General features: G+C 34.8%; 1 protein-coding gene across 17 annotated transcripts in view; it reads left to right on the forward strand.

The window, feature by feature from the left end:
* Positions 1-20,572, forward strand: part of LOC124182267 (twitchin) — a 76,463-nt gene that overhangs the window by 29,746 nt on the left and 26,145 nt on the right. For 3 of the 17 annotated variants that reach the window (XM_046569276.1, XM_046569273.1, XM_046569275.1), the window contains 13 exons: positions 1,397-1,441; positions 8,604-8,751; positions 9,322-9,558; positions 9,680-9,816; positions 17,956-18,081; positions 18,190-18,334; positions 18,425-18,564; positions 18,641-18,785; positions 18,889-19,030; positions 19,173-19,297; positions 19,406-19,759; positions 19,844-20,050; positions 20,173-20,481. In XM_046569276.1, the coding sequence (XP_046425232.1) occupies positions 1,397-1,441; positions 8,604-8,751; positions 9,322-9,558; positions 9,680-9,816; positions 17,956-18,081; positions 18,190-18,334; positions 18,425-18,564; positions 18,641-18,785; positions 18,889-19,030; positions 19,173-19,297; positions 19,406-19,759; positions 19,844-20,050; positions 20,173-20,481 (2,260 nt within the window). Of the gene's footprint in view, positions 1-1,396; positions 1,442-3,637; positions 3,677-5,197; positions 5,240-8,603; positions 8,752-9,321; positions 9,559-9,679; positions 9,817-10,904; positions 11,040-14,850; positions 14,938-17,955; positions 18,082-18,189; positions 18,335-18,424; positions 18,565-18,640; positions 18,786-18,888; positions 19,031-19,172; positions 19,298-19,405; positions 19,760-19,843; positions 20,051-20,172; positions 20,482-20,572 lie in introns of all 17 variants that reach the window. The other 14 variants (XM_046569278.1, XM_046569267.1, XM_046569279.1 and 11 more) reach the window with 8 other exon arrangements.

Raw genomic sequence — 20,572 nt, forward strand, 5'->3', positions numbered from 1 at the left:
TTTGAATGTTAAATATTGTAGAGAGTGGATCGTATAGGTCGTCATGTCCAATTTGTCCAATTTGTCGTAAAAATCGTAGATCCAGCTTCGCCTTGTTATATTTGTCGGTAGAAATTTCTATCCTGCCCCACGTCTGATATCCTGTTTTCAACCCCCCCCCCCACCTGATCAACCATTTATTACGTCACAGTGTGTAACGTCATTGCTATCCGTGAAAAACAGTATTGTCCGTTTCACGTGACCCAATCCACACGCAGAATATCAAAGAGGTTAGGAAAAACAAAAGCAATGAAAAAACAAGAAATCTTCGACCGTTGAATTTTACAGAGAGACGAAAAATGAATTTCTCTTCAACAAGGCACAAGTGTAAAATAGATTTAAGATTTTCACAGGTTACGTATAATAGGTGTACGCTATAAGCTGAACGCTGAAAAGTTCCGGATGCTGTGCGATGTTCGCTCTCAAGGATATACAATTGGTATACGGATTTATGATTTGTGTTCGTTTCGTTTCGTGTTCTACAAGTTCTTAGAATAATCATTGATTGTGAATATATATATATATATATATTTTTTTTTATTTTACATTTCTTTTGTAAAAAGAAACAGTACTGTAGTTTGCACTGACGATGATTCGTCAGTTTGAAGATTTTAACTTAATCCACATATATGTTGTGACGTCATTTGTGCAGTGCCGCAAAACCATTATACGAAACTTTTACCACACCTGTATTGGCCAATCGCATCGTAAAACTTTCACCCCTAGTGAAATTCAAATATTATACTATTGTATGTAAGTTCTAATCGGAGAAATAGCTATACATCGTGCGTTTGACGGCATTTAGTGAGCGCCAAAGCCGTCGGTTCAATGGTGGCGCTAGTAGTTGATTCGGCCGTCTCAGTTTCGGAAGCGCGGTCCACCTCGTCACTTTGGCTCTCAGTTGCTCGCGACAGATTCTCGATTCAGCGGAAATTCTTACTCCTGCCGTACCGTTGGTGCCGGCACGGTTGAAAATGTTTACATACGTCGGATTTGAGAGAGAAGCCATTCCGAGTTACGCGGAAATAATTCTCGTTCGTGCAGTGTCGTGGTGCCATGTTTGTGTTTACTCTACTCCTCGAACGCGAATCGAACTGCCAATCAATTTTGATCGCATTTTTCCGAATTTCAAGCCGCTTTCGATAAATTGATGTGAAAGTTTCACGATTCGTTGCTGCAGGCAAAGTATTTTGTACATAATCCCGAAAACCCCGAACGCCGCCGCCCCTGTAGACAAAGTAAATCCCGATTTAATAATAGTATAACTTCAGTTCTTGTCCAAGTTAACATAGAAAACACACACGCACACTCGTAACACTACACGCTGTGGCTCTGTACATAACCGTTTGGTCCATAGGAGAATAGGAAGCTGCGCCCTGGTGAAGTGGTGGAGGAACGTAAGGTGAGATAACCATAAATTACAGAATCTCAGCTATATTAAATACGTATTCCTTCGTCCGTAATATTCTGCAGCTACCACTCGCTACATAATATTGTCATTGCTCTTCACTGATACGGAAAAAATTGCCCAACAACTGAACGATGAACTTTCTTCCTTTTCAATGTCTCGAATTAGTTTCAACGAAGAGATTATTTTTGCCCGGATTAACCTTTTTTCAACCGACTTTATCTCACAGGTTCATCGATCTTTCGGGGTTTTTTATTCCGTTATGCATAATAATATAATCATGATCATTATTTTACATCGACTACTCCAATATCAGCAATACTTAATTTTCCGAATGAATTTCTCTCGTTTGTTTTTCCGATTGGTTAGCATTTTTTAATAATCTATCTAACAGTATATTCCACGCTTTTTTCCCGTATACTTTACACAATATGTGTACAGTATATGCTCAAAGATTATTTAAACTTTCATTTACCATTTCTTATTTTTAACGAAATAAATGTTTTCGTGTTTTACATCATCAATTTTACTTTGCATATAAACGTTTCTCTATCTGTTTAATTTTTCACAAAATTCTATCGTCACTAAATTATACGTTACCGAAAATTACGGACGTTGTATGAAAATAAAAAAAAGTTTGCTGTTATTGCAGTGCCAATTATATAATACTCTACATTATTTTTACTGATATACTTTCACTATTCGTATTATTATTTCGTCTAATGCAGCTAATGTCTCATTGCATGACGCGTATAAATGGTGAGAGTCCGCGGTGCCAAGTGTAGCAGATTCTTCAATGCTGGTTCATCTAGCAGTTCGATAAATGAGTAATACGAAATAAATTTTTCCCTTTTGACAATGGTTTTTGGCAATGTTCCACTTGGCACCATAGACAAACACGGTGCCACTTGTCAATGGATGTTATATTTACAACAAATATTGTGTACACGGCTAAACTGTTCGATCGGAAATAATGCCAATTATACAAAACTGTTTCACAGCACAAAAAAAAGCGAAAAAAAAAAAAAATAACTTGCGAATTTTCTGTAATCGTTTATCGATCGAAGAGAGAAGCCGAAAGTGAAATTTATATAGATATGATAATATGGTCTCGTGCAATGGCGATGGTTATGGTTATGGACTGATATAAAATTATAATGATACTAAGCAGATAATGCCTGAAACATATATGCACCTATACTGCAAATTACACGTTATGCGATTTGCATTAAAAATATAATCACCCAATTTTTCATGCGGGTATATACAATAATAATAATTATTGTCCATGTCCTTGTATGTTACATTGTTAATATTGTACGGTAAATTACGTAATAGCGAACCACAGGTATTGATGGTACGTTTACGTAGGTGTTATACTACCTACGTGTTACATAGTTCGTGGCTAAAGGACGAATGATCTAACGCGCATGCGCTAAGATTCTACAACAGAAGCAGTTGTTTTTTCAGGATGACCAACATTTTTGTGGTTACGTACGTCGCGGCGAGCCGTCGTTTGAACATATGAGGGTTGGTCAACCTGACTAAGGAACTGCTTTTGTTCTAGAATTTGCAGCGCATGCGCGTTAGGTCATTCGACCGTTAGCTACTCACTCTGTATAACGTTTCAAAATCGTAATCTTCACATTACTGCACATAACTTTCGTTTCCCAATATCGAAATATCCATCGTGCCGTTATTATATAAAATCATCTGTGACGTCTCTTTATCCCTTCAAATCCAACGATCCGCATCCGTTATATATATACACTTATACAATACCTATTAAAAAAAAAAAGATAGAAAAATATGCCTATCATTAATTATACGGTCAATGCAATTTCTAACAATTGCCGAATGAATCGATCACACAGTTGCGGCTAGAAAATTATTCGATTATAGTTCACTTCACCTCGTCGACGGTTGGGTTAAATTATAATTGTCGTAAAAAAAAAAAAAAAAAAAACAGAATAAGTTATCGAAATAGGTATGAATACGGAGGAGATGATATCGGCAGGTTATACTAACCGAATAAAAACGAAAAAAAGTACGAATCCAAAAAAAACGATACAAAATTTTTTTTTCAAATTTAAAATAAAAAAAAAAAAAAAAAAATTTTTAAACACACAAATACCATTAAATCACATTCTTTTTACATTGGTGGTTCATCGTTATATCTGATTTGTGCAGGTTGGAAAATTACGTCCAGGCGAGGTGTTAGACGCCAAGGTGAGATTTGTGTTCGCTAACACAAAACTGACCTATATATACATATATATTGAAGAAATATATATATATATATATAAATAAATATATATATAAATATCATTATTATATTATCATCACTTGCAGTTTGAAAAAAAAATATGAAAAAGCCTTTTTTTTTTTTTTGCAATTTATAATTTTCTTACATTGGATTTTCATCATCACTTTTATATTTGTTAATTTTATTTTTTTCACACCATTTATCTACCTATCTCTTATTCACTCTCTTTTATCATCATTCGTCATCATCTTTCTTTTCGCTTCTATAGAATTCATATTAAAAAATGATTATTTATTCTTACCTCCTGCACCAAAACAATTACCAAACTTTTTTTCACTTTGATTGCAATAAAATGACAAATACTCAACAACAGCACGACCGGTGAGTCGATTCTTATTCTGTGATTTTATTTCCCCGTCATTTTTTGTCAGAATCAATCGATACGAAAATCAAAATGATTTTTTTTCAATTAATTATTATATTATAACACAGTATTAATATAGTAATTATCAACTCACTTTGCAATAAGAATGAAATGAAAATTTTGCGACGGGGAAATATTTCGCGCGAAAACGAATCAACGAGACGGTGATATAATTACTTAATTAACAACACAATATATCGGCACACCGTAAAATTATTATATATATACGATTCGCTGTCAATGTCGGATCTATATATAATATAATTATCGGAGTGACTGAGCTGCAGGCTGCAATAATCGGGCTAAGAGCGTTTTTCTCTTCTTTTTCTCTTAATTCGTTTACTTAACCGTAAAGCACATTAAAAAAAAAAGCTCACGTTTTATTCTCATACAGCTGGCGTGCATTATGACATTTAAATAAAATATAAAAGCAACGGAAATGGCAAGCAAAATTCGAGAAAAAAAAAAAAAATAAATAAACAAAAAACAATTTTAAACTTCTACCTCACATACGCAATATATAATATAATAAAGCTTGGCGAATAACGCGATTTTTGCGATTTTGAACATTATTCACCTGTTTGCGCATAAAAATAAATTGCGTTCGCAATTATCATACGATTGCTTGAGCAAGGATTAATACGATTTAATGCGAGGATAATAATGATAATGATTTAATAATGGGTAAATTATAATAATAATCCTAAAACTTTTTTTTAGCTGATTGGTTTGGAGCTGCGATTTTTATATACTTATAATCTCTTATTCTTACGTTCAGGCTATAATTTCTTTCCCCATGATGCAATATGTTACTTGGTCACATTATATACTTTACAATTTATACAATACCTTTATCATTTATCACTATGCAACCTGCGCATATTATTTTTTATTTTTTTTGTTTAATTTTCTTTTAGAACTATTATTTCATTCCATTTTTCCATCCTCAGGCAACCCCCCCCCCCCCTTCCCCGCCATCACCGCCACCGTTACACCGTTTGTTATAATTTAATTTTTATTACAAATTATTATCTCATCCTTCTTTTTCTCGGATATACAGAATAGGATCGGGCGTCCTGGTGAACTACAGTCCGAAAAACAGGTTAGCTCAAATATACGCGCTCTCTCGGTCAAGTTACTTGTTTATTTTAAAAATATTATATATACAATAACGGTAATATTACGATTCGGTTTTTACCATTGGCGTAACTACTGTCTCTCACTCTCTCTCTCTCTCATACCTAAAAACACAACAACATTTAACAATCCGTGGATCAAGATTTCGAACAATGCTGTTAAATGAAAGTCAAAACATTTCTCATTTTAATTCGATGTCAAGTTTCAATATTTCAATATTAAGATCAAGTCAAATTTGTCCCATGAACGTGTATCTTTATTTTTCCTCGATTCTTTTGTTTTTTTTTTTTTTTTTTTATTTTGTAAACGGTTTTTATTTTTACAGATGTAACTGATCGAACAGCAATCTCGCCGCTATAGTTACGCAATTATATGGTCGAACTTGAATTGAATATTATTAGTTATTGTTTTATAGGTGTACAGAAATATTGACATTATATGTGTATACATGTTATATATTACCTGTATACTCGTGCTCACACTTTTATGTCGACTTGGTAGATATTATACGTTAAAACTGTTTTGACATGACAATTTTTTCATCATTCTATTCCGATTTGAATTATACGTCAATCGTTACCTTGTCGTTTTTTGCGAGAAAAACAAATGATTCAACTATTACACATTTGTAATTTATTCTATCGTTCGACATTTTCTTCTTCTTCTTTCTTTGTCTTCTTCGAATTTTGTCATGTCATTGTCAGAATTGTAAATATGTTTTTTTTTTTTTTTCTGTCAAGTATAATTGATTTTTCATTTTTTATTTTTTTTTTTTTTTGTCATTTTCTTCTTGTCAATAATACATTTCACGTATGATACTTTGTTTTGTGTACATATTTAATAGAGTGCACATGTGTAGACTTGAGCCTGGAAGAGTCAAAACAAAAAAAAAAAAAAAAAAAAAACACCAAAGACACCAAAAAAATTCGGAATTAGAATTCAACTATTGTGGATAACACGCTGTTACACGTCATATTTGTACATACCCTATACATATATGTTAGAGCTAGCTGCTGGACGTAGTGAGTAGAAAATTAGTAAGGAACAGTCGTTAATTTTTGTTTTTTTCTTAACCCTAATTCAATGTTTTCCTTGTACCTAAGATGAAAAAAAAAAAAAAAAAAAAAAAAAAAAACCATCTAGATACGTGTTTAGTTAGAAAATTTGACCGTAAATAATACAATTCTCTTCACAAAATGCGCAATTCATTACATGTATTTATTGTGGTAACACAAAATTACGTAGTCAGTTGAGTAGAATATTTTTATTATTTATTTACGTATATCCTCTTATTCACAATACATACATACCCATATACCTACATATACACATAAATGAAATATTTTTATTTTTGTTTACTCAATTAATTTTCACACATTTCGTTCGTTATTTAATTTCTTCAGATCTCTTTATTTCTCGTTCTGCCATTTCCTATTTCTACACAATTTCTCTCTTCTTATCTGCATAAATCATCTGCCCGTATCAATTGTCCGTATTTATTTATTTCACAATTTCTTCCCCCATTTTCTATTTGAAGCATATAATCCGTGTTGATATTAACGCAACCAATAATCAATTCATTACGAAAATTCGCGTCACATTTGAGTTACAGTTCGATGTATTTATTGAATATTGTTTTAGATTGTACGAAATATTTTATCATAAATTTTCATACGACACGTATTTCTTTTTATTCTAACATACGTTGAAGAGGATTTTACGATTTTCTTTTAATCGTGAATTTGTTCCTCATATGTGACACGCGTTTTATTCACGTTTCTTCTTATTTTTTTCATCTTCCTTTACATCTCTTCATCAATTTTATGTTTTTCACATAAATTCGTACACGTGAAAGGAAAGAACAGTCATTGCTTTCTATTATTCATTTTTTCCCTCACACACTTGTACATTATATTCTTTCACATTACACATTTCTTTATGTTTATCGAAACATATATTACATGATAAATCTGATGTATATATATATATTATATGTTCTCACAAAAATCCAAAAGTATCCTCTTGTTACATAACATACCTTATATGTTTCTTAACCATCATACTATTACATATATATGTTTTTCCTTCTCGCGGTATAAATAAATTATATCATAGGCAACGTACATTCCTTTCGTACTGTAAATTGTTATTATAGTTTTCGGTTTTTCATATCAAATTTTTTTTTTTTTTTAAATCACGGTCAAACAACTTGCACGCTATGCAATATCGATATATTTATATACGTACCTTGAACGACAACAACAACGTCATGAAGTAAATGGAATTAAAATATGATAATGTTGCACTTTTACCTCGAGCCAAAAAAATTTGGTAACTACAAAACAATTATAAGTGTAGAATTTCATACACAAAAATATAACACGCAGTCGAACGAAAAATAAGAACAATTTTTTCGATGCGTTAACGAGTTTCTTTTCTTTTTTTTGTCTCCTTTTTGTTAATCATCTAGCAGAAAGCCGTTAATTTCTGTGTTTTATTTCTGGATTCGTATATGAAAATTAAATCGGTGTTTAGTGTCACTAATGAATTTCTTTTCTTTTTTTTTTTATCAATGTTAGTAATGTAATAATAATGGTAAAACAATTAACTCGAGGTAACTAATATAATAATTGTGACACAAATCCGCAGTGTCACAATCCCCGATAAAAAGCTGTGATAACAAAACAACAAATATGGGCAATATTTATATATATGTAAAATATACGACATATATAAAATATTTCTCACGTGACTAAACCTGACATTTTGTAACTAAACAACAACACCAAGCTTTGATTTGAACGTGTTAAAACATGCTTCCAAATTTAATTAATCATCGCTATGTGCTAATCACTATATATATTATGTTATATTATATTATATTTACTACACATAACAACTGTAAGAACAACAAAAATAATAATAACAATACTATTATTAGGTGTATATAATAATTGCTTGAGAAACACAGCTCGTAACGTATTAAAGTTCTGTAGAAAAAATTCAATTCGTAAATAAATTTTTGTTGTCCGCTGTACAAACTAAAAGTAAAATCAATACTTCCAATTATTCAATTTTTGTAAATAATATTCGTATTTGTTCAATTTACGTATTTTGTGTACAATACAATTCTTGAATGATATAGTCGACCTTGTATCACGTAGAGCTGTGAATAACGTTTCCAATATCTGAGTAAACATGTAACTTTGAAAATTCAATGTCTTTATTTGGTTTTTCAAAATTTTTGTCGCTTCCTTCAACAACAGCATTCGCGTTTAATCGTTAACTCGCTATTCGGTTTTTACAACGATGTTTGTTCGTGCGTACAGCGTCGTCGTCCAAGCACGGACGTCCGAAGACCAAGTGTGGCGGATCTCGAGAATAGAATCAATGAACCCAGCACTCCTCTACGAGACATCGGTCCAGGTGGACCCCCGCAAATTGTCCATGTCGAGGACTCGTATTCCGCCCGTGAAGGTGAGAACTTTTATCTATATATATATATTCCCTGGCCCGTATTTGATTATAAAAGTAGTTGTGCCTCAAGATTTTTACCCCGGATCAATTTGTCGAACCAAGATTAAAGGCTGACGGCTTGCACAAGATATTTCTCTAGCTCTATGTTCCCATAATTCGCCGGAATCGATCAGCTGATCACGCGGACCGGCGCCATGTTGCTCACACGAACCTGCAAAGCAGCGTCGCCACATTCGCTGACTTGTATTTAGTGATAAAAGTAGTTATTCCTCATGTTTTTTACCCCGAATCAATTTGTCGAACGAAGATTGAAGGCTGACGGCTTGCACAAGATTTTCCTCTAGCTCTATGTTCGCATGATTCGCCGGAATCGATCAGCTGATCACGCAGTCCGGCGCCATGTTGCTCAGTAACCGCAGCGCGCTGCTTTTGTTATTCGAATCTGCCGTAACGAAATGCTAGGAAAACGAACGAAATTTTTATTCTCATAATGAAACGCGTTTGTCGGGGTTTCATCCCCAACTTGCCTCCGTTATTCGACTTATAGACATTCCGACTACGTTATTCCAGATTCGACGGCATACCTTACCGTACAGGTGGAAGGTAATCCGGCCCCAACGTTCAAGTTCTACAAGGGAATAACGGAGCTGATAGAAGGCGGTCGTTTCAAGTTCCTCACGGACTCCGAAACGAACACTATAACACTTTGCATGAGAAAAGCGAAGCCGAACGATGAGGGAACCTACAAAATTGTCATCAGCAACATCCACGGCGAGGATTCGGCCGAGATGCAGCTTTACGTCGGAGGTAATTAACTAATCAATTAATTAATTAATATATCGCCGATGGTTCGCTACGTCTAGGCTGAATTTTCATATCCAAATAAAAATGAAAAAAAAAAACATTTGCTATATTTTCTCTAACTCAGACGCGAGTGGAAACGACTTCCGAGCCATGCTCAGGAAGAGGAAGTACCAAAAATGGGCCAGAGACGAGGGCGAACAGGAGAAAGTCGACCTCAAGGAAGTCGAGAAGCCAATTCCGGCGTTGAAGAAAGTTGAAAAGGTAAGTCGCTGCCGGCCATCGTTTTTACTATTCATATCGTTTCGGTATTGCTCCAGATCGCAGATTTTCACTTATCCCCCGTAATCGAGTCGCTACTGTGTGGTGAATAAAAAAATAAAAATTACAAATTCCGAAACCCTCACGCAACTCAAGTTACGGTTAATTGAATCCAAGTTGCAAAGCATACGCTGTCTTAAAACTTTTCAATAATTTCCTCGCGCGTCAGACAAACCACACTTTTTTCATCTTGTGACTTTATATTCGATTCGACGCAACTATTTTTGCCCCCGTTAAAAAAAAAAAAAAAAAAAGAAACGATACGTCTGAAATCGATACTTTGAGGCGTTGAAATAAATTTCCAACTGAAACTATCGTACGTTACGTAATAACCCCGTTAAGCGCATCGATGATCGTCTATGTAAATTTTCTACATGTTTAACTTACAATGATCCATCCAAGTATACATATATATGTATACATGTAAATGATACATAAATATGTAGGAAAATTGGCAGGTAACATATGAATTCTGTATATTATCGTTGGAAAAATTGGTCGTTATTACTGTTTTGCATATTACAGTATACGTTGATTAATCTTGCACCTTGTGTATGTAACGTGATGACTCATTATTGTAAATATTAACGTATATAAATCCCTATATAACATGTTGTAAATTACATATCACCAGAGACGTATTCGTATAACTAACAGTGCATCGTATGCAAGAACGTCTCGTTATATCAGTGACGGGAATTACTTATCTACTCGAGGGTTTAATTTATACTATCGAAATTCAATGCACTTGGCAATTTAAAACACACGGCTGAAAATCCTTAAGTAAAATTACCAGGATCTTAAAACCGACGCTTGCGAATTTATGTATATAAATCAATCGCTGTGTCGCAAAATTTACTTTGACAAAATTATTGTCTATTGTAAGAGAACTCGCGTGATATTCGTCGAATATCGTTATTATAAATCACTGAAAGGACAAGCAGTCTGCTTGAGGCCACTGGCTGAGGGTGAAAATTGCAGACCGCAATGCGGGCTTAGGGTGAAAATGTCAAATAGCCTGTCTGTATTAGCCACGGAAAGGCAGCGAATCGCATGAAACTGGCTGGTATGAGGACGATGGTGAGATAGCGATCATCGCCGAAGGAGAGGAAGTCGCTCGTATTCCTATCGGCAAGAAAATGGACTCTAACTGGAGCTGGTTGAAGGTTTTTTAATCAACGAAATTAAACACAAAATCGATAAATATACGCAGTTTTGTAATTCTTCTGGAAATACTCGGTATTTGTTTGTTTATTTATTTTTTTTTCACATTTTATTCGTTACGTTACTTGTGATTTGTGTCATTTTTGCATCAAAATTTTACTCGACCACGTTGATATTTGTATTTAGTTGTACTCGGGTGATTTTTAACAAATCATCTTTCTTCCCCTTCCGTATTTTGTGTCATTACATCTGTTCGAGATTCCGTTATCGAAATTGTTTCAAAATAAAATTTCAACGAATGATATTGACGATCGTTTAGTAGAAGGAATCCAGTCGAATTGCAAAACGATTTAAATAAACATTCCTAATTAATATTCCTAAAGATTCATCATCTTAATTCTCAACACCTTATTATCAGTACTCGAAATTGATTTAAATTGAAAATAATCATTCCTTAAACACATTATCCCGGATTATAAGGGATCTAAAAAATTGATTATTAAAATAACGCAATCATATCATGGGTTTAAAAAGTATCGCTATAGGAAACGATGAGCCTCCATGAAAGAGTTGGCGTTGATATTAGTCCATTTCATTTTTTTTTTTTTTTTTTTTTATCTCACCAACAACCGTATAGTGCTCTTTCAAATTCTACTCTTAATACAAGTTTTATAACTTTTAGTATCCAGTAGATTGACGAATTCACTCATACTTTACCTACTTACCACGCTGAACGTTACCACTGTTAAATTAAACATATTCACACGAAACTTTGTCGACTTCCCATAAGAAAGAAACAAAAAAAAAAAAAAAGAGAAAAATTTAAGAAATATAATCACCAATTATTATTATACATACGCACATTACCTTTACACTAATTCTTCGATTAATGATTCTCATCTTCGGTCTAATGAATCACACCATAAAAATGAAATTAAAACATTGGAGTAGAATTGTTTCTTTCGTTTTGTTCAAATAACGGGAAAAAGTTAATAATTCTTTGCAGTTTTTCTCCTCGTTTCTTAGTCCTTTGTCTTGGAGTTTTAGATTCGTCAGGTCGTTGGCGTTCTGTCGTGATATGGGCAAGAAAATATTATACACCCTTTTCGTTGATGTTTTAATTTTAATTTTTTTGTTTTTTTTTTTTTTTTTGTTCAATTTTTTTCTCGTCACTTTAATCTATACGCAATATCGTCGTAACTGAAATGGAATGATGGATTGTCCACAAGCTTTTGCGTATTGTGTTTCTTGTTTAACTTTTATTTTCTCAATGTTTACAATTTGTTTGTTTATTCGTTTGTTCTAACGATTTTTTATTTTACAAAAATGTATAATCGTTTTTTTCTATTATTTATTGATTTTTTTTCGTCTGTTTTACTTTTCGCACCCTCGTCCAAATTTCCTATTGATACTATTTTTTTCGTTTTCAGCTAGGTATGTACGTGAATTAAAAATTGAAAAATAAATTTTTTCACCTCCTTAACGGAGGGTCATTGGATTGTTTATACTTTTTGCAACTAACTCTTAACACAAATATAATTTCCATCGTGCAGACCACCTGATATTATATACCTGATAATCCCTGTGACATTATCAATTAATTTTTAATACCCAACAAGAATTTATAACCGAGAGTGTGCGAAGTGAAGAGTGATTAAGTGTGCAGCTTCAGGTAGCGAAATGAGGCCGACATGTGCAGACGGCATCTCCGATCTTGGTAGAAGCCGCGTTTTTCAATAAGTGATCAGCTTCCTCAGCTAGCCTCATTCCGGTTTCGCCAAAGCTTCGACGAGCCTCGAAATCGAAGCTTTTTCAATCCCATCAGCAACAGGAAACGAAGTACCTCCTACACGATTTATTTGTAGATTAAAATCGGTACATAATATACGTATCAGCTTCTTATTCGTGGAGAAACATTTGACTTTTACTAACATTTTATTATACATTCAGTATATGTATTAAGAACGCCAAGTTTGGCGGATTTTTAAAAATTGACAACTCGGATCATCTTACAGCTTTGAATTTTTACACACTGAAACGAGTATTACGAACATTAGACGGTACCTTCAAGATATTTATCAAGAGCCCTGCTGCTCTTTGCATAAATTTTTAGATAGCGGTAGTATCCGTAGACCAGCAAAGAACGATTTCAAATTTCAAATATCGAACGCCGTGCTAGTCTTGGGATGCAACATGGCGGCGCTCTGGACGATCAGCTGACGTCGGTTTTCGGTCAATTACGCGAATATCGCTACATAAAAAATTTCACGCAAGTTGTTAGATGTCCGTTGTGCTAGATTCTATTTACACGGAGTTAAATGTGGTGCGAAAACGACTTTACCAGTTAATTACGATCCGGTTACAGTGTGAGCATATTTCTCTCTGGTTGTCGATACTTCGGATTCACGCTGTCGCGCATGCACGTTACGCCTCTAAGCTGATGCATCTGATTTTGAGCGATTTACATACGAGAATCTAAGAGCTTAACCGTGATGGAGGCTCATCTTTAATAGCCACGAAAAACCCCCGGCTCATTCCACTTACATTTTTTCAATTTTTTGTTTTTCTTTCATTTTGATCTTTCGTACCATCAATCACCGAACGCTGACCGATACAAACTGAGCGATTTCATCGATTTGGGTTGAAAGTTCGGTTTTTTCGAAACAACTAAAATTATTGCTATTGATAATACCTGGTCGCCGCCTCTTTTTCACCATTACTGTATGGTTAAAACTTTACTCTGGTAATGATCATTTGTTTCTTCTATAGAAAATTAAAAAATAGATACAACGAACATCCGAAGCAGATTGTATCGGCAGTAACTAAGTGCAGTCCCGCATCCTAAATTGTCCGTCACTAACTAAACGATACATATAATACGTTTTTCTTCTCATGTCAGATTATTTAAATACATATATATATATATACGTATATAATACTTACAGATAATGCTTCGTCTCACTTCTTTCTTTATCTCTCATTCTAAAATTATTTTTACCATTAACGTTGTCACAGTCAGACAGGCAGATAGTCAAATGTGATAATGTTCATTCCGAGAACAAAATTTTTTGATGTCGAACACCCTTTTCATGAAATACCTGTACCTGTATTCCGGTCACTATGTTCAGCGTAGCGTAAATTTTTTTTCTCTTTCATCAAAATTTCTCACACCGAAAATTTCTAAAAGTATTTTTTCAAGTTTCTTTATAAAATTGCGAATTACGTTAAAGGCAAATTAGGAAATATCAAATACGTATCCAAATTCTTGAAACGAAAGAAAAAAGCAATTAATGGAAGTAAATCAATTCAATAAACTTTTTACAATTCACACTTTATATCACAACAATCACGTCGATTATACAACTTAAGCCTATCTTACTGTGCAAACGCCAATTACAAAGCACTAATATCGCTCATATAATTAAAAAAAATATACCAATATAAAATATAAACAAACCATCTATAAAAAACAAATGATTTTATGCATAAAGAAAAAAAAAAAAAACAAATAAATAAATGAAAGCATTACCTATAAGTTTAAAAAAAAAAAAAAAAATGTCGCAGTAAAATGTCCCCTGGAATACCGAATCACCGTTTCGATAACGAATAACGAAAGATTTTCTTTCGTTTGAAAAAAACTTACTATAATCGAGTTGAACTTGAAAGTGAAATTAACTTAGTTGACAATGTGATATAAAAATAATTTGCGATTTGAACACGGCGAGTCGGTATTCGTCGAGGGTTTTAAATATGGGAACTTTTGTTCCCTGTATGTACTAACATGTTATGTGTGTGTGTATATCGCGCATGTAGGACGTCTTCGATATCCAGCGCAGGCCGAGCTTGCCGGAGGTAATTGGTGATGACTGGCCAACGCTAATGATACGAGAAAAAGAGAAGGTTCGCTCAAAAAAATAAGAAACAAGAATCAAAAATAAAACAAAACATAAATAAGAATTGGCTAAATATTTCGAGCTTCATTTTCATTTTTTCTTTTTTTTTTTTTTTTTATCGCCACCTTATACCAATTTATGTTTCGAACTATCATAATAAGGACAATGATAATATCGGTGTCAATAACTAACAATAAACTAATTCACTCAGCTAATAAACCCATTAAAAAAAAAAAAAAAAAAAAAACAGATCCCCTTGTCTCAAGCCTCTGGGGCAAAACTGTTCGCTGCGGGCTAATTTTATTTTTTTTTTTTTTTTTTATCGGTTGAAGGTTAAATTTTGTTCTTTTCGATTTTAAAAAACGGTGGAAAATTATTTAGGCAACGTTATCAGACAATGAACCGTTTTTCCCGCGGTTTGGGATGCGGGTTAAGGCTTTTTTCGAATTACTAAATATCTAACTCCTCCTGCTATTGCTAATTGAATATACCTACCCTAACCTGTTGGGAACAAAAATCAGAACAAGACAAGGCAATATGGCGCTGAAGAGACAATCAGCTGATCATTTTCTGTAAATTATGCAAGTACCAAGTTATCAAACACCTTGTGCTACCTGCTGTGCAGTAATTTTGTTACATCGAGTGAACAACTTGACAAATAATCCCTCATATACTTAAATACGTTTCGATTGAAGTCTTTTAGCACCAAATCACAGGACGCCATATTTCCGCTCCCAATAGAACACGGTTTTTTTCCCGTCTGCAGTGAATTTTTCAATTTTACACAGCGTAGGTTTTGAATCACTTTTCTTGCTTCGTTGGCAGTTTTATTGTCATGAGGAATCGTACTGTTGTAATCCTCAGCTCTCGTTGTGCGGTCGCGTTTTAAACTTGACGACTCACATTTTGAGTTTCTGTTTTTCTGCACTGCACTTTCAGCATCTTTCAATAACTTTTTGCCCATATTTTACCTTATTTCGTTTTTTTTTTTTTTTTTTTTTTTAAATTTTCAGTTTCTCATTTTCGATTAATTTCTGTCTTTAGTTCAATGTTCGTATATTGTATGTTATTTATTACATAATGTCATTTATAATTTGGTGTGATTTCGACATAAATATTCTACAACATAGGTTGTCTACGTTTTTAGATAAGATACGAACGATATGTGTAAAAGAGATTTGTCGCATGTAGTTGGTATATTTATTAATTTATTGAAAAATTATTTTCGATATCGTGACTGCATCAAGATGAAATAAATAGACTAATTATTGTATAAATTACGAGGTTCAGTTACTATTGGTTGTAATCGGAGAAGCTTCATTTTCAGACTAAAGAAAAAAAAAAAAAAATTTTGTTAATCATCGATCGTTGACTATATCGGTAAAATTAACAATTTTTCAAGAAAATCCAAACCTCTTGTACCGCTGAACTTTTTCGCTGGCCAAATAAATGCAGTGTTTTTTATTGAACAATTACAACGTAACCGAACTTCGGACATTTCTTAATCCGTCACGCTTTTTACTTTTGTAATTCTTCGTTAATGTTGAGTATCGTGTGTATGCTCGTCCATTGTTGTGCATCTAGTAGAAATAATTTTGCCGAGAGTGTGTCGAGATGGTTCGCGAATATTCGTTGTTCGTTTTTGAACTGTTGTTCGTTGCACACGGTATAAATTTTAGTCTAGTCCTTACACGACGCATATATACCACGTTTTGGGTGACTGGGAGTGTGTTTCTTATTTCTAGACTGTAATTGGATGTCGTAGGCCTTCCCTGGCCGAATTAATACCCGACTGGCCAATCCTGCACCACTTCGACAAACGGGAGGTTGGACGAACCATCGCTAGATTACGATTGATATTACATTTTGTTTCATCGTCAGTTGTCTGTGTAAACTGCAGTAGAATCACACCATCATCATCTTCTAATTCTACGTCCATTTATCACGAATCTTATTTTCTCTTCTATTGTGATAAAAAAATTTCACACGTTATTCAAAGTTCAAACCTTTCATACGATGTGTCAGCCGGCTCTTCATCGTCATTTCACGTAATTCTTTCGTTGTCTTCGAAGCAATTACTTTCGCATCGTATTTCCTCACAGTTATTCTTCTTTTATTTCAACTTTATCGTATTCGTCATCTTCTTCATCCTTTTATTCTTCTTGTTTCAGTTAACATCATTGTCTTCGATGTTGTATGGTATAATCGATGTATCTCTATATCCACAACACAGATCATCATTTCGTCAATTTTATTGTTCAGCATCGAAATCGAACGAGATCTTTGAATTTTCAAATCCACTTGTCGATTTTTCTTTTACCTTTTTCTTTTTCTTTTTTTTTTTTACCCCAATTTTTGCTGAACAGCAAAATTCAATTTTGACATTTTTTAAACGATATCGGAACATCATCGTCACTGTCTTACTTTTATTCAATAACATCTCTTCCGCATCGATATGGATATTGTAAACTATATTTACTTCGCACATATTTATTCTGACGACTGGTCACACCATTCCACAATCGATCTAACAAAATCGAGCATGCCTCTGTCTGGATGTTTCGCAAAAAATTAATAGACGAGTAGATAAACCATCCCCGGAACACTTTCATCCATATTTCGGACTTCGTTTTCCAATTTTTAATTTTTATCACAATTTTTAACACTTTTACTTTTGTAGGCATATGGACTGTTTCAAGCCTACAACATCTTTGCGTATATGAGAAATTTTCAAATTACGCACCCAATTTTATTGCGTACATGCGCAATAACCGCAACGAGTTGTTATACATCTTAAGCGAGCGAAATGAAGTTTTTTTTTTTTCATCGTTTTTACAGGTGGAATTTTTTAGAAAATTTTGGCGACAATTCTCACACATTATGTACTGTTTCATCGGCATCATTGTTACTTGATATATATATATATTTATATATAGATGTATATTTCTAATATTCATAGGTCAATTTATGCGCCGAACTAATTCTGTGATTTTTCTTTTTTTCATTCTTTTTTACGAACGTACAGAAACCAGAATCCTTCCTGAAGCCCCTCGTCGATCAGTACGCCAAGGAAGGAAAAGACAAGAAGGTCGTTTTCGAGGCAAACTTCACTAAACCAAACTGCAAGCCGAAATGGTTTTTCAGGAAAGATGTAAGATCTGATTTTTTCAAATGATAATTTGTTTGCCAAAAGTAAATAGAATAAATCTACTGTTTCCACTGACGCAATACGCACCTGTTTTTCTATTTTCTACAACAGGAACTCTTCGCCAGCGCGAAGTACAAGTTCAAAAATGAAAACGACTCGTATCAGCTCATCATCACCGGACCGAAAGTTGACGATACTGGAAAATATACGATTGATATTAGCGGGGTTTCATGCACCGCCTTCCTTACTGTCGAAGGTAATTGTTATACATTATTTTTTATGGTAAATTTACAGAAAAACGAGGAGGGAAGTCAATTGCCACTAACTGAATAACACATATTTCCAGAACCTGATCCAACCTACTCATTCACCAAGCCATTGTCGAAGAAAACGAGTGGCTTCACTCTACACGAAGCTTACATGGAGTGCCAGGTCAGTTCCAGCATGGCCAAGGTGTCCTGGTGGAAAGGAAAGGTCAAGTTGGACGTGAGTATCCATCGTTGGAATTGCACATTGATCTGAAATTGGAAAAGAAACTAATGGAACGAACATTTTTCTCCAGGACGACGATAACATGAGCATTTCGAAGGACATGTCCGGCGTTTGTCGGTTGACTATAAAAAGTGCGAAACTGTCGGACAGCGGAGAATACAGCTGTAAGATCGAGAAACAGACCGACAAGACAGACACAGTTCTCACGATTGTCGGTAAGTGAGGATAAGGTCAAAATATAGAATTGAATACCATGTTAGTGATGTTGAGATCATGGGTTCATTCGTCAACGTAATCATTATCTTATCTTCGTCGCAGAATATCCCTACAAATTCGTCAAGGTTCTCAAGCATCAGCAAATGGTCGAAAAAGACACCATCACTTTGGCCTGTGAACTGGACGACGCTGCTGGTGACGTGAAGTGGTTCAAGGGAGACCAGGAAATAAAGCCCGACAAACGGTTAGTCGTATATTACCAGTGAGATAGTTTGGTGAAAGGCGCAGAGTCTATGCTTTACAAAAAATTTTGTAACTCGTACCTACAGAATTTCAAAATGAAAATTGCGCACCTCCATGTGTATGTTTTTCATGTTCTTTTTCAGCGTTCAAATCAAGGTTGACGGTCGCAAACGCAAGCTCATCATCAAGGATGCCAAGGTGACAGACGCAGGGATGTATTCGTGCGTCAGTAATGCGGATAAGACAGAGGCTGAAATCACTGTCAACTGTGAGTTTTTAAACTGTGTCTTAGCAAAATAAAATCGATATAACTATTCCATCACGATTATAAGTTTAACCGCAATCACGAACCTTCTTTTTTCCTATTCAAAAACAGATTTGAACCGGTTCAACAAGAAGCTGAAGGATACGGTTGCCATTGAGCGAGAGAAGCTAGTGTTGGACGTTGAGCTTCAGGACCAAACGGCGCCGGCTGAGTGGCTCTTTAACGGAAAGCCAATCGAGCCAAGCGAGAGGGTTGAGATCAAGAATCTGGGTGGAGGAAAGCACCAGCTAGTATTTAACAAACTGGAAATGGAAGACGATGGTGAGATCACCTGCCAAAGTGGGCAACTATCCAGTGCCTGTCACCTTACCGTCAAGAAAGGAGAGAGCAAACCGATCATCGACGTACCCGACAAGATCGAAGGCGCTTGCAGCGCTCCTCTCGTATTCGTAGTGCCTTTCAAAAGTGAGTCGTTTTTCTAATTATCATTTTTAAAGTTCATAAGCTACGTTGCTATTCAATCATAAAAATTAAATATTGTTTTTGCAGTTGATGGCACCAAGCAGACACCAGTCGAGGCGAAACTTCTCAAGGACGGTAAGCCACTGCCACTTAAGGACGTCGAGATCATCGTTGGCGACGATAAAATAACGTACAAGATAAAGAAACCGAGCAGAGATCAAACCGGACCGTATCAAATCAAAATCGGAAACGGACAGGGCGAGGAAGTCAAGGATGTACACATCAATATGCAAGGTAATAAAAAATAGGATGTTACGAAACGGGTAGCCCGACTAATTGGAGATTATACTTTTGACTGGATACTGCCAATTACACTGGTTTTATACTCTACAATAACTTTCAAAAATTATCTTCAGACGTCCCATCGCCTCCGACGGACGTGGACGTCAAGGACGTCTTCCAGAGCTCCTGCGTGGTTAGTTTTAAACCGTCAAAGGACGACGGTGGTTCTCCGATAACGAAATACGTTATCGAACGTCTCGACATGAGCTTGAAATCGCAGTGGGCAAATGTTGGGGAGGTGATGCCAGGCGAAAAGTGTGTCTACAAAGTAGAGGACTTAGTACCCAAAAAAGAATACAGATTCCGAATTGTTGCCGTCAACAAGCTTGGCCCCAGTGAACCTGCCAACTTTGCCAAGCCCATCCTGGCCAAGGATCCTTGGGGTAAGTTTCAGCATTGTTTGCATACTTTCAAATTTGCGTGTCACAGTTTCGTGTGAGCAGCTTATAACTACTCTAGAAGTCAGAGGAACAC

The sequence above is a fragment of the Neodiprion fabricii genome, chromosome 5, assembly GCF_021155785.1.
Source record: "Neodiprion fabricii isolate iyNeoFabr1 chromosome 5, iyNeoFabr1.1, whole genome shotgun sequence".
Lineage (NCBI taxonomy): Eukaryota > Metazoa > Arthropoda > Insecta > Hymenoptera > Diprionidae > Neodiprion > Neodiprion fabricii.